We start from the raw sequence: 13,502 nt of genomic DNA, 5'->3' as shown, positions 1-13,502 counted from the left end.
ACGCAATCAAATCACTAACATCCGCATCACCCTCGGTCAGATCAATGGGGCACATGGAGGTAGAGTCCGAGCCCCCAGTAAAGACATCCTCCTCGTCCTGCGAGTCGGCTCGTGAATCGGAGCCGCGGGACGAGGAAGGAGAGGGGACCCTGCGTCTCCTTTTAGGAGGACGGGGTCTGGGAGCAAATGAAGAATCCTCTGTGAGCTCTGCAGAGCGAGCCGAAGCAGCAGAGGCGCCCTGAGAAGGGGGCTGATGCATGCTCAGCAGAGTCCGGGACAGCTGTCCCATGGAGTCGGCAAAGGACTGGGAGATAGCCTTAGAAAACGATTCTACCCAAGCCGGGGGTTCAGCTACCGGGGCCGGAGCAGCCGGAGGGACCACTGGGGAGACTCCAGGCTGAGGCACCACCATGTTAGAGCAGGCATCACAATGTGGATATGTGCTCGGTTCATGCAGTACGAGCTTACATGCAGTGCATACTGAGTACAGCCTTGCAGCCTTGCTCCTAGTGTGAGATATGCTGCTGAGGTGGGGGCTCTGCAGTAAAGAACACACTCCTTCAGAATGACCCCCAGAGAGTGTATAAGAAAGTCCACAACCAGAGGTTGTGGCTTACCAGACCGTTTTGTGTGCCCTCCGGATCCCACAGCTCGGACCCCCAGACAGGTTGCAGAGATGCAGCAGCCAGCGCCGATCAGTGTGAGAACGCTGATAAAATGGCGCCGGAGGGAGGAGGGGGGGGGGCCTAGTCTAAGAGCGGGAACCGGAGGGCCAAGGAGATATACAGGGGAGGGAAACATCTCCTCAGAGAGGAGTGTCCTCCCCTGTGCTGAACGGCCTGTGGGCGGCGCCGCACTGTCCCTCTGCATGACTGACATGCAGGGGCAGTGAAAACGAAAGTAGGCCGTAGCCGAAGCCGGGGCCTAAATTTTTCAATGCGGCCGGCGAGCAGGCACCCTCGGCGCGGTTCTCAGGTGAAAACCAGAGAACCGGCCGGAAATGTCACCAAAGTAACCTGACACACTCTCCCCAACAATAAAGATGCAAAGGACCCCCTGCAATAACGTCTCAAATACTTAGCTTGTGAGACGCAGGGCCAGGTCCCTGAGGGATGAGTGCTCCGTCCGGCAGGGTCCTGAAAGGGCTGCGGATGGAGACCGGTCTCCTGCAAAGCAGTGAGAACCGTGCTGGCTCCCACTTCAAGCCAGAGCCCGAGGGATGGTGAAGGAGCGCGGCATGTAAGGCTCCAGCCTTGAAATCAACCTTAACAACACCGCCGACACAGTGGGGTGAGAAGGGACATGCCGGGGGTCCAGCTTGGACCCGCTTTTCTTCAAACTCTTTAAAATCAAAAATCAGATGAGAATGCATGTGTGTATGTGTGCCTCCTGAACACAAAGCATTGAACTGGCTAGATTTGGTTATCCAGGGGGTGTATATGCTCGGAGGGAGGAGCTACACTTTTTAGTGTAGTACTTGGTGTGTCCTCCGGAGGCAGAAGCTATACACCCATGGTCTGGGTCTCCCATAAGGAACGATGAAGAAAACCCCTTTTATACTGCATATGGCATGGTGTGATCAGATAGGCGTCTTTTCTTTTTCTTGGTTCCTCCTCAATCCCTGTAACTGCGGTCTTCCTATCTTGACTAACACGGATGATGTATCCTACGTCATCCATAGGTCACCATAGATCTTGTACCTCCACAGTTTAAGCACAGGCACTCTATGCTCTGGACTACGAAGGGCAGAGAAAAAAAAAAATGTATAATGTGCCTGCGCCTGTACCTATGACCCAGAGATGAGGTTGATCCCTGTGCATGTGTACCGCCCCAGCGTCAGCAGCAGAGGCTGCTCGTATCCGGATCCCCGGTGGCTTGAGGGGTCTCCGGACCCGGGAGGGGTCGCGCGGTCACTCGAAATAAAAGGGGAGTATTTACAGGGGATTTTGTGTTTAGAGTTTGTGACGCCACCCACGGTGTGTGGTAAGGTGGAGTACCACCGATGCTGTTGGGAGCGCCCGGTGGCGGTGGAATGGCAGCCAGGTGTTTAACCCCTCCGTGGGTAGGGGTATAATGCCCCGGGGCTCGGTGATGGTGAGAGGGGAAGGCCGTTGGGGAGGAAAGGGTCACTGCATACTCACTCAGTCCAATAACGCAGACACCGACAACTTGGAAAACGAAATTCTGAGCACCGCTGTAGCAGGGAGGGAGCACGCTTGGATCCCGTGCCCGATGGAGTTGCTTGTTAGCCTGTGACCTTTCCCTTGGCACTTTCTTTACTAGTTAGCCCCTGTAGTATAGAACTAGTCGGGTCCCGCTCACCCGTATGGCTAACTGAGTGAGCTTGCTCTCAGGGTTCACGCTTGGGATTTTCAGGACTGTGTATTGGGAAAGTCCTATCCACCTCGTTGCGCTAGTACCCCGATTTTGGAGCGGGTGGAGAACAAATCTTGAAGTCTTCGCCCTCGTCGGGTCAATTACCAGGACGCTTGAAGCTACTTCCCGGCCTAGGGTCCACGTACCCCACCGTGCCCTGGCTCCTGCCCGGAGATGGCTCAAGGCTGCCGGCTGCCCTGCTCTGCAGTTCCGTGCCCCTTGACACAATCCCCTGTGACCGGGGTTCCAGCTCCTACCAGGCCCAGACCAATGTCTGCCACCTACTAACTGAGGAGCCCAGCTGCTAACCTCCTCCAAATGACTTGTGACCTCTCCTCTTGAGTCACTCCACAACTGACTACTCCCGACACTCCTGATCCTCCCTAACCAGCCCTCCAAGTGGGCGGCCCTATTCCCTTCAGGCTACCCATTGGTGTGTCTGGTGGGTGTGGTGCAGAGTGTTTCTAGGATTTTTGATTGGCTTGTTCTTAGCAACACCAAAGTTCAGGGACCCGTAACCAAGGAGGATGTGGATACCGTGCAGAAGGGCAGATTGCACAATACACTGTGACGTCCTAATAGGCCAGAGCGTCACATATGCACAGCACCGGACTTTGCTCTGACTCAAGTAGGGCAGAGTATTGAGCGCCTGTGCAGGTACAAGATTTGTGGCGATCTGTAGATGTGGACACACGACGTATCAGTCACATAAATCAAGCCAGGACAGCACCTGCAAGGATTGAGAAGGCACCAAGATAAAGAAACCATAGGACTAGACGGCGCACTATGCCAGAAGCATGTAAGGTATTTTTTGGCATATGCAGGTGCAGTTTGGGGCTTAGATACAGGTCAATGACCTTCGATAATAGAGTAGTTAAGGGTGATAACATTAGTTTATATTGGGAAAACAGAGTGACACGTTTCCTTTAACACAAGCTTTGGTCACACATTTCCTGGCAGGGAATGAAGTGACTATTAATGTAAATTACATCTCCACTGCGTTCGAAATAGACTACTGAGCAGGACTAAACAGTGATAGGACTGTACTAAAAGGTGCTTTACATGCTGCGACATCGCTAACAATCTCGTTAGCGATGTGATATGCCAGATCGCAGATAAGATTTGCCGAGATCGCACACAGATCATTTTTTGTAGAGCCGGTCACATGTGAGATCTCGGCAAATCGTATGTGCGATCTGGCGTGATACATCGCTAACGAGATCGCTAGCGATGTCGCATTGTGTAGAGCACCTTTAAATCTGTCTTGTACATGAATCAACAAATTTCCTACTACATAAAATCATACAGATAACATACTGTGCACCAAGAGTGGATACTCACCTCTTCTCGTTTCTGATTGGATGAAGAAAACTTGAGTTCTTTTGCTTGATCATCCTTTGGATTAAATAAATATATATAATCTGACGAGTAGCTTACAAGGACCTCTTCCCCATCTTCACTATAACATAAAGAAGTTACACGACAAGACTTGTTTGCAAGATGTGGAGGTACAAATCGTACACACATTCCCATAGTTCCACGATTTGAGTAATTCCCTGTCATTGAAAGAAAAAAACAAACCCTACTTATTACACATTTTAATAAAGCTCATGAAACAGATCCTTCAATAGCGTGCCAATAATCACGATCTGGCTAAATTATGTGCATCAAAGGGTATGCATCAAGACGACGCCCCAATGTTATTTACTTATGAAAAAAATGGTTAAAGGCGTTGTCTGTTAATTTGCTCTGTCAACTGCAAAGTGAACGCAGTGTGGAACTGCAGATGCAAAACTATGCATTTGAATAGGTGCAAACGTGCAGCACCCGTTCACTATGCAGCTGACGGAGCTGTGCTGTGCAACTTCACAACTGATCACATCCAGCCACTGCTGGCACCAAGAACAATTGATACGCGGGGGTGTCAGATGTTACACCCCCATAGATCTGATATTAATGATGTGTCCAAAGGAACAGGCCATCAATATTAAAGTACAGGACAACCCTTTAAACGTTCAATGTTGATTTTTGGGGTATATACAAGACTCCTTTGGTAGTGGCCTACCACATGCTCGTCCCATTTAACCAAACCTTCCCCCCTCGCATCCCAAACATTTCTTTAAAGGGAACCTGTCACCACTTTTTTGGCGTATAAGCTGCGGCCACCACCACTGGGCTCTTAGTTAGAATGCTGTAACATGCTGTATATAAGAGCCCAGGCCGCTGTGAGAACATAAAAAAACACTTTATAATACTTACCTAACGGTCACTCGGTTGGCCATATGGACGTCTCTGTTCTCCGGTGCCAGCGTCGCCTCTTTTGGCAATCTTTGTTCTCCTTCTTCTCTAGCCGCAGTGCATGACGCGTCCGACGTCATCCACACTCGCCGGCATTCAGGTCATTAGCAGGCGCACTTTGATCTGCTCTGAGCAGAACAGATCAAAGTAATGTAGTGCGCCTTCGCAGGACCGGCGAGTGTGTATAACGTAGAGGCGTCATGCACACAGGCATCAGAAAGAGAACGAAGATGGCCGAAAGAGGAGGCGGCGGCACCGGACAACGAAGACACCCATATGGCCAACAGCGCGACCGTTAGGTAAGTATTATAAAGTGTTTTTTATGTTCTCACAGCGGCCTGGGCTCTTATATACAGCATGTTAGAATGCTGTATATAAGAGCCCGGTGGTGATGGCCACAGCTTATACGCCAAAAAAGTGGTGACAGGTTCCCTTTAAAAAAAAAAAAATCATAAACATCCCCAAATAAATTAGTCAGTCCAATGGTCCAGACTATTTTCTTTTGATGTGTACGAGCACCTCCAATGCTCGAAAAATCAACATGTTTACCAGAAAACTTGAGTACACACTCTGAATAATTGCAAACATTTTGTTTAACTGAAATGTGCACACTGTAACTTTTGGTGTTTTCAGGCTTGTATCAAGCAGCTACAACAAAATCGTAAAAGCTGGGGAGAATTGGCTATGCTCACTCTTCAAATTCAAGGAAATTGGTGGCATATCCGAAGGGAGTAACATTTCTGGAAAGATGCATGCCATTGAGATCTGCCAAATTCATTAATTGGTGTGTGCCTCCAAATGAATTTGGTGCATATTATTGCAGCACTCCCTTCATTAAAACTGATGTATGAAACGCAAGTCTTGACGAATCGAGGCCAGAGTCTCTTTTCTTTTAGAATTTCTTTTTTTCCACGCTAATAAATGTATTAATATACCATTTTAACTTATGATACCTGTTCCAAGCATACGGCGATCATATATTCTCACAGAACTATCCGAACAGCCAACTGCAAGATAATAAGGTGCTGGAGGACATACAGTTATTGATGTAGCTGCACGTCGACAATGGACCAAAATATCCTAGAAACAAAAAAATACAATGATAAAGATTGCAGGTGGTAAGTAAAATAATATTTGCCAATACACAGTTTAATTTTACAGGACTCGTCACTTTAACCAATGTTAAGAGTTTGCAAAAATACAAGATTCTAATTTAATTTAGCATTTCTATTGCCCCTTTCACAACAACTAATGTTCCCTTTGTGCTACAAAAGTCACAGACTACCTTCTTGTTATGCATCAGCAAAACTATTCCTGTACACTGGCTCCCATAACCTACCCACCCACCACCTCCCTTTCCTCAGCAGGGCAGATCAAAGTGCGCATGCACAGGAGCACAATGGAGGCCTCTATGTGAATGACGCAGGACGCGACATGCAGACCATGCTGGGCAGGAGTAAGTAAGAAAAGGGTTAAAGTTTTCCTGCCACATCTCATAGGGATAATTCTCAGGAAAACTTACTGAGGCTGCGGGCATATGGCATTAGATTCTCTCATGTGAGGAAACCAGGCTGATAATGGTAATGGCACTCTGATCAATCGCTGACCCGAGTGTCAGCTTAGTGTGATCCGATTCTCTCGCATGAGAGAAATCATAGCACAATAAGGAAAAGGACGAGAACACAGGTTTTCCATCTTCTCCATTCTAGGAGTCTGCATGAATTGGACCGCACTCAGATGTAATCGTTGAGCTCCACGCACCAATAGACTTCAATGGGTGCATCTCAACCGATTTCTGCTGCAAATCGCAGCATGCTGCGCTTTTTTTAATCCTACCAAATCATCATGAGAAATAAAAAAAAAAAAAAAAAAAAAAAAAAACAACACTGGTCGGCACTGCTCTGTAGTGTAACATTGGACAGTGATCTTAGACAAAACATCAGATAGCACTCATACGAGTTACACGCTCATGTGTGCAAACCCAGAAGCAAAAGCCTATGTTTATATCTATATATAATTGCCTTATTCTGTCTGTCTATCTGTCTGTCTTGCTCCAAAATTCTGTCCTTACCGCGACAAGCGTCTCATTGGCCGCTCGCCTTGGCCCCCCGCACGGATTGGCCGTTCGCCTCGCCTCGGCTCTGCCCCCCCACACGGATTGGCCTCTCTCCCCGGCCCCCTGCACGCATTGGCAACTCGGCCACGCCCCGCCCCCCCCACGCATTGCACGCTCGCTCTGGCCCCGCCCCCTGCACGCATTCCCCGAAACGACATGGAGCCCCGACTCCCAGGTGAGTGCTGTACCCCCGGGAGCCCACATCAGCGTACGCCGCCAACCCAGCCGACACACCCTCACATTGCTGGGGTTGCCGGCGTACGCTGGTGTGGGCTCCCGTGCGAGCGGGGTACGCTGGTAACCATGTAATATTGTGTAGCATGGTTACCAGCGTACACCGGCTCCCAGGTGAGCGCATCAAGGTCCTGCAGCGGCGGAACACACACACACGCACACACATAAGGACACACACACACACACACACATCAGATAACACTCACTCTCACACACACCTCACACACACATCAGATCGCATCCACACACTGACAACATCCCGTGATATCGCTTGCTTCTCGGCGGCGATACTGTACGTGCAGTGACCTTCCAGGACCTGCCGGAGGATCACATGGCCAGAAGCATGTGGTATCTCCGGATGTTGTGAGTGTGTGAATGCGTATGTGCGATATCGTCAGTGTGTGTGTGCGTGTATGCGATCGGATGTGTGCGTGTTGGCAGAAGGCAGAGGAGCACTGCGTGCAGCACAGCTTCTGGGACCGCACACCGGAGGGCACAGGCAGAAGTGGGGTGTGAGTGTATGCGATCAGATGTGTGCGTGTATGCTGTCTGATGTGTGACTGTGGAGCACGATGGGGGGTGCACAGCATGGGGGATGGAGCACGATGGGGGGTGCACAGTATGGGGGATGGAGCACGATGGGGAGTGCGCAGCATGGGGGATGGAGCACGATGGGGAGTGCGCAGCATGGGGGATGGAGCACGATGGGGGGTGCGCAGCATGGGGGATGGAGCACGATGGGGAGTGCGCAGCATAGGGGATGGAGCACGATGGGGAGTGCGCAGCATGGGGGATGGAGCACGTTTGGGAGTGCGCAGCATGGGGGATGGAGCACAATGGGGAGTGCGCAGCATTGGGGATGGAGCACGATGGGGAATGCGCAGCATGGGGGATGGAGCACGATGGGGAATGCGCAGCATGGGGGATGGAGCATGATGGGGAGTGCGCAGCATGGGGGATGGAGCACAATGGGGAGTGCGCAGTATGGGGGATGGAGCACGATGGGGGGTGCGCAGCATGGGGGATGGAGCACGATGGGGGGTGCGCAGCATGGGGGATGGAGCACGATGGGAGGTGCACACCTCCCCCCAAAACACACACACACACACACACCGCCACACACGCACTGCACAACACACCACACTGGGAACCACAAACGCCGCACACACACAACACCCAACACACAAACACCGCGGCACACACAAATATACGCACATACCGCACAACACACACACTGCACAAAACATACCTCCCCAAAACACACACACGCACACCCCACACCAACCGTGCAATACACACACACAACGCTACAGACACACAGCGCTCCACAAACAACGCAACACACAAACAACACCGCTCTCACCCCCCCGCCACACCCAGACAACACCCAGAACATGTACAGCGCCCTACTCAAACACTTGGTAACTACACCCAACAACATCTATATCTATAATATATATATATACACATATATATATCTATATCTATATCTATCTATATATATATATATAAAACAAAAATCATACATTAACTACACAATACGTAAATTCTAGAATACCCGATGCGTAGAATCGGGCCAGCTTCTAGTATTATATAAACGCATATATATTATATATAACGCATATACTAGTATAATCTTTAAATTAAGCAGACACTCCTGATTTCATGGTACAGTGTTGGAAATCACAAGCCTGTGTATTTCTTCTATTCTCACCGGACGTAAACTGACTCCCAGAAACTTCTAAGTTAGAACAGCAGACATTAATATTTGATAACAAAGAATTCAGCGGATTCAGTTATGAGTCAGCGGTATTCATGATGGGAGCACTGCCCCTGCCTCGCACACTTAATGATAGGATAGGAGGTACTTTGTTCATAGATGTGGGTTCGGACTGTTGTGAGCTCCACCGATCCGGACATTGGGGCTCTACAAAGCCCTACATGAATGAAGCAGAGTTTGAGCATGTGCACCTCAGCTTCCTTCATCCTCTAGGTAGAAATCGCTGAGTGCAGCAGTCAGCTATCTTTGGCATTCCCATAAAGAATTAATTGACTGGAAAAACAGAAGCTTGAACTAAGCTCTATTCTGCAGAACCCTGTTCTCAGGATCAGTGGGGTACTAATGGTTGACCAATAAGTTATCCTTGAACCTTTCTACACGGGATAGCTCATATACTTAGTACAATACCTTCATGATCTTTATGCATCTGTATGCAAGCACGACTGGCATCAGTTACTAGAGAGGGGGGAAGGAGGACCCTCCTTATGATTAGAGTGGACTCTTAGTAACAAGTAATCATTGTACAACTTACTTAGCCAAGTAGTGCATTATCATTTGTAATGTTTGGACTAAAATACAGTAGACTATACAGTAACAAGCTGCGGTTTAATAGATTGTCTGCCTTGATTAGAAATGTCGCCTTGTTATGACCCTTATTGACCAGTTGTAATCTACAGTTGTGTTCAGAATAATAACAGTGAGATCAAAAATATGAGTTAAGCCCAAAATCTTTATGAAAATAGCAGTGTCTGCATTTGTCTTTGCACAATCAAAATCTGTCCTCTTTATTTAGGTTTTAGCATTCCTGTGAATCACTAATTAATATTTAGTTGTACAACCACAGTTTTTTAGAACTGCTTCACATCTATGTTGCATAGAGTCAACCAACATCTGGCATCTGTCAACTGTTATTCCAGCCCAGGATGCTTTGACTACATCCCAAAATTTATTTGCATTTGTAGGCTTTGCCTCAAACGGTATTCCTGATGTCACCTCACAAGTGGTCAATCGGATTAAGATTTGGGCTCGACACTCCATAACCTCAATTTTGTTCTACTGGAACCAAGATTTTGCTGGTTTACTGGTGTGTTTAGGGTCGTTGTCTTGTTGAAACACCCATTTCAAGGGCATTTCCTCTTCAGCATAAGGCAACATGACATCTTCAAGTATTTTAATATATTATATGCAAACTGGGCCATGATCCCTGGTATGCAGTAAAGAGGTCAGCACCATAGCAACAGAAACATGCCCATATCACGATGCTTGCACCACCAGGCTTTCAAGGAGAAATGCATGTACAAAATGGGCTGGCTTCACCCTTAAATAAGGGCCACCTGATTCACACCAATTTCTTCAAAGAAAGATTGACCTCACTCATTTAACTCCACACTGCTATTATTTTGAACACTTCCTTTCAATTAAATTTTTCAAATACACAGACTTAACCTGCAGATCATGAATGCAGAGTCTGGTGGTTTTCTAAGAATCTACTGCACCAAATGGTAAATGATTGACATGTGGTAATATAACATAACAAAATAGTGGATAATCTGGTTAGTCATTTTGGACTGCTGTTACTTTGAACACTACTGCATATGGAGTTCTTGCAGTAAGGCCATGATACATGAAGACTGGCGTTACGCACACCAGTCTTGATGAAGAGGCATGGTGGAGTCCGTGGCACCTGATTAATTAAGAGACACACCTCGCTTAATGAATGAGGAGCATCTTAAAAGTGATGTAAGCCTTGGCACAAATCTTAATGCAGTAAGAATTCTGTTGTAAGTTGTGCAACACCGCATCATGAATTAAACGAGAGCAGATCACCACGCCCCATTCCAGAAATGACCGAAACTGGCATAAAAACGCTTAAGGGTACTTTGCACGCTGCAACATTGCTACTGCGATATCGTCTGGGTCAAATCGAAAGTGACGCACATCCGGCGCCGGTAACGACGCCGCAACGTGTTAAGCCTAGATGCGCCGATAAACGATCGCAAAAGCGTCGAAAGTGGGTGATCTGTGATCTTAATTCGAACTTCCCACTCCCGAATCCAAGACTTCTTCCGAGCTGCACCAAACCTCTGGAACACTCTACCCCAAGAAGTTAGGACGAATCACAACTTACTCAGCTTCAGACGCACCCTAAAAACGCATCTTTTTAGCGTGGCCTATCACAATCCCTAGCCAAACTAATTTCACCTAATCCCTCCACAACTTCTCAGATAAGTACCCCACGTCAAACTCCATGGCACCCAAATGCATCTCAAGGTCCTGGCCAACTGGTCCACGAAGCCATTATCTATCCCCCATTTTCTTGAGATGGCTGGATTGTCATTGTAAATAAGCACTTGTCCCCCCCCCCCCATCTCACTGTAGATTGTAAGCTCTCACGAGCAGGGTTGTCTTTTTTTTTTCCCTTTAAATATTGTATTTTCGATAACTGTTACTTGTTTGTATATGATCCTTCTGAATTGTAAAGCGCTGCGGAATATGTTGGTGCTATAGAAATAAAGATTATTATCTGTGTAACGTCGGTCATTTTCATAATGTCGCACCAATAGGAGATACGATGTTGTTCCTCGTTCCTGCGGCACCACACATCGCTGTGTGTGAAGCCGCAGGAGCGAGGAACATCTCCTTACCTGCTTCCACTGGCTATGCGGAAGGAAGAAGGTGGGCGGGATGTTTAAGTCCCGCTCATCTCCGCCCCTCCGCTTCTATTGGCCTGCCTGCTGTGTGACGTCGCTGTGACGCTGCACGACCTGCCCCGTTAGGAAGTAGGTGGGTCGCCGGCCAGAGCGACGTCGCAGGGCAGGCAAGTGCGTGTAAAGTTGCCGTAGCGATAATGTTCGCTACGGCAGCTATCACAAGATATTGCATGTGCGACGGAGGCGGGGACTATCGCGCTTGGCATCGCTAGCATCGGCTAGCGATGTTGCAACGTGCAAAGTACCCCTAAGAGTCACAAAATCTTCATGCAACCTCCCTTTGTGCTAAAATTTGATACTTTGCAAAGTGTTTTCCACCAGATTTCTGCCATCAACACTTTGATGAATCGGGGCCAAACCATTTTATTTCCCAGCAGTGGCAAATTAAACATTATATAGTACTCATTAGCGATCATTAACATCAATGAGTTGTCCGTGTAATGCAGGAAACAGAGCAAGAGACGCTCATCGCTATGACTAATAGGTGTGGATATTGAGAAGGATTCATTAACTTGCCTGTTCAATGTTAGAAAATCTATAAATGTGTGTATGTAACTTACATCTTTGCAATCCTCCTTTGTACAACTAGTTTTCATTCGAATATCAAACCACCTTACAGTGCCATCTTCCCCGCACGACAGAAATGTATAGGGATCATTTGGCACAGTCATGATCTGTATTAAAAGGAAAAGAGAATAAAGGAAACATTACATCTGTGGAGATGGTGACTGTACAAAATAACAGCCCAAGGTGCACACACAGCATGTGGATGTGAATTCACAGCCATCTGTAATGTCACGTATCAAAACAAGTAGCAGAGTGAAATACGGCATATCAGTTCTACAATGTAGACTCGCAAGCTTTTGGGACTTTTTATTTATCTATATTATTGATCTTAAACCACTTTATACAATAAAATTAAAAAAAAAAAAAGGCCCAAAAGTGTTAATTTCGTTCACATTACATGTCGTTTTAGAAATACACTTATGTTATTACATACCTCATAGGCAGTTCCATAATGGCAAGTAAACTGAGACTGTCTGTTGGTCTCGGCATCTTTTTCAATATTTGTATAGTAAATGACGCCATCTCCTGAGCACGATATAATTTGCTTATCATTTGTCAGTGGCAGAAACTTTGCACTAAAAATGTTCGCTCTGTGGCCAGAACGAATTCGCGTTAGGACCTGCAATTAAGCACAGATTGTTACATAAATGCATGGACATCATGGATTGAGTCTAAAGTACAGTAATTGGTTTTAAATATATGCTAATATACTCAAATCTTTCCTGATCTCTTTTGAGCAAAAAAAAAGTCAATGTTCCAAATCATGCAATCCCACAGGATTTAAAGAGTAACTCATAAAAATAAAAGTATCCAACGATCCAGAGATTGGGGCTCTGGAACCCAGAAAACGTGGCTCTGCAACCATGTCCTAAGTGGTATGTGTAGCCTTTGCTCCATCCATGCACTGAAAAGGAAAGCAATAGCAGGATTATCCAGCATGCCATTGTGGAGTCATTATCAAGGGATGAGTACCTGAACGCGTAGATGTTACTTAAGTTACCAGCATGAAGGTTTTTAAGCTGTCATCTGTTTTGTACTTACACTAAATAAGACTGTTCGTGGAACTGGACTAATTTTTTTATGTTGGTAGCATAGAGAGGTTGAGCGGAGGATGAGCATGAGCACCTCTGCGCCACTGAGGATGGGCTTCATAATCATAACCACCTTCTTGGGCTTCAAAAGCCCTGATCTCGAGATTACAGGTGGTCCTAGCAGTTTGGCACCTTGCGTTCACCAACCTAGGGCTTTTTTGTTGGGGAATATCCCTTTAATGATCAAATCAACATTTCTGGGCATTTGTCTTTATATTGTCACCTTTTTCAACAATCATTGGTGTGATTGCAGTAAATACAGTACTTACTGGTCATAGTCTTCTGCCATTTCCAGCGCCACTTTGGTGATTTCCTGGATCACATGACTG

At 47.1% G+C, this 13,502-nt stretch overlaps 1 protein-coding gene across 4 annotated transcripts in view; it reads right to left on the bottom strand.

Moving 5' to 3' along the window:
• DCAF6 (DDB1 and CUL4 associated factor 6) overlaps window positions 1-13,502 on the bottom strand; it is a 254,186-nt gene that overhangs the window by 125,325 nt on the left and 115,359 nt on the right. For all 4 annotated transcript variants that reach the window (XM_075335793.1, XM_075335790.1, XM_075335791.1 and 1 more), the window contains exons 5-8: window positions 12,516-12,701; window positions 12,076-12,189; window positions 5,628-5,754; window positions 3,718-3,932 (exon numbers count right to left, since the gene is read on the bottom strand). In XM_075335793.1, coding sequence (XP_075191908.1) covers window positions 3,718-3,932; window positions 5,628-5,754; window positions 12,076-12,189; window positions 12,516-12,701 — 642 coding nt within the window. The remainder of the gene's footprint in view (window positions 1-3,717; window positions 3,933-5,627; window positions 5,755-12,075; window positions 12,190-12,515; window positions 12,702-13,502) is intronic.

The sequence above is a fragment of the Anomaloglossus baeobatrachus genome, chromosome 2 (assembly GCF_048569485.1).
Source record: "Anomaloglossus baeobatrachus isolate aAnoBae1 chromosome 2, aAnoBae1.hap1, whole genome shotgun sequence".
Taxonomy (NCBI): domain Eukaryota; kingdom Metazoa; phylum Chordata; class Amphibia; order Anura; family Aromobatidae; genus Anomaloglossus; species Anomaloglossus baeobatrachus.
The sequence above is the reverse complement of the archived record's forward strand: the minus strand, read 5'-3'. Positions and strand labels throughout refer to the sequence as shown.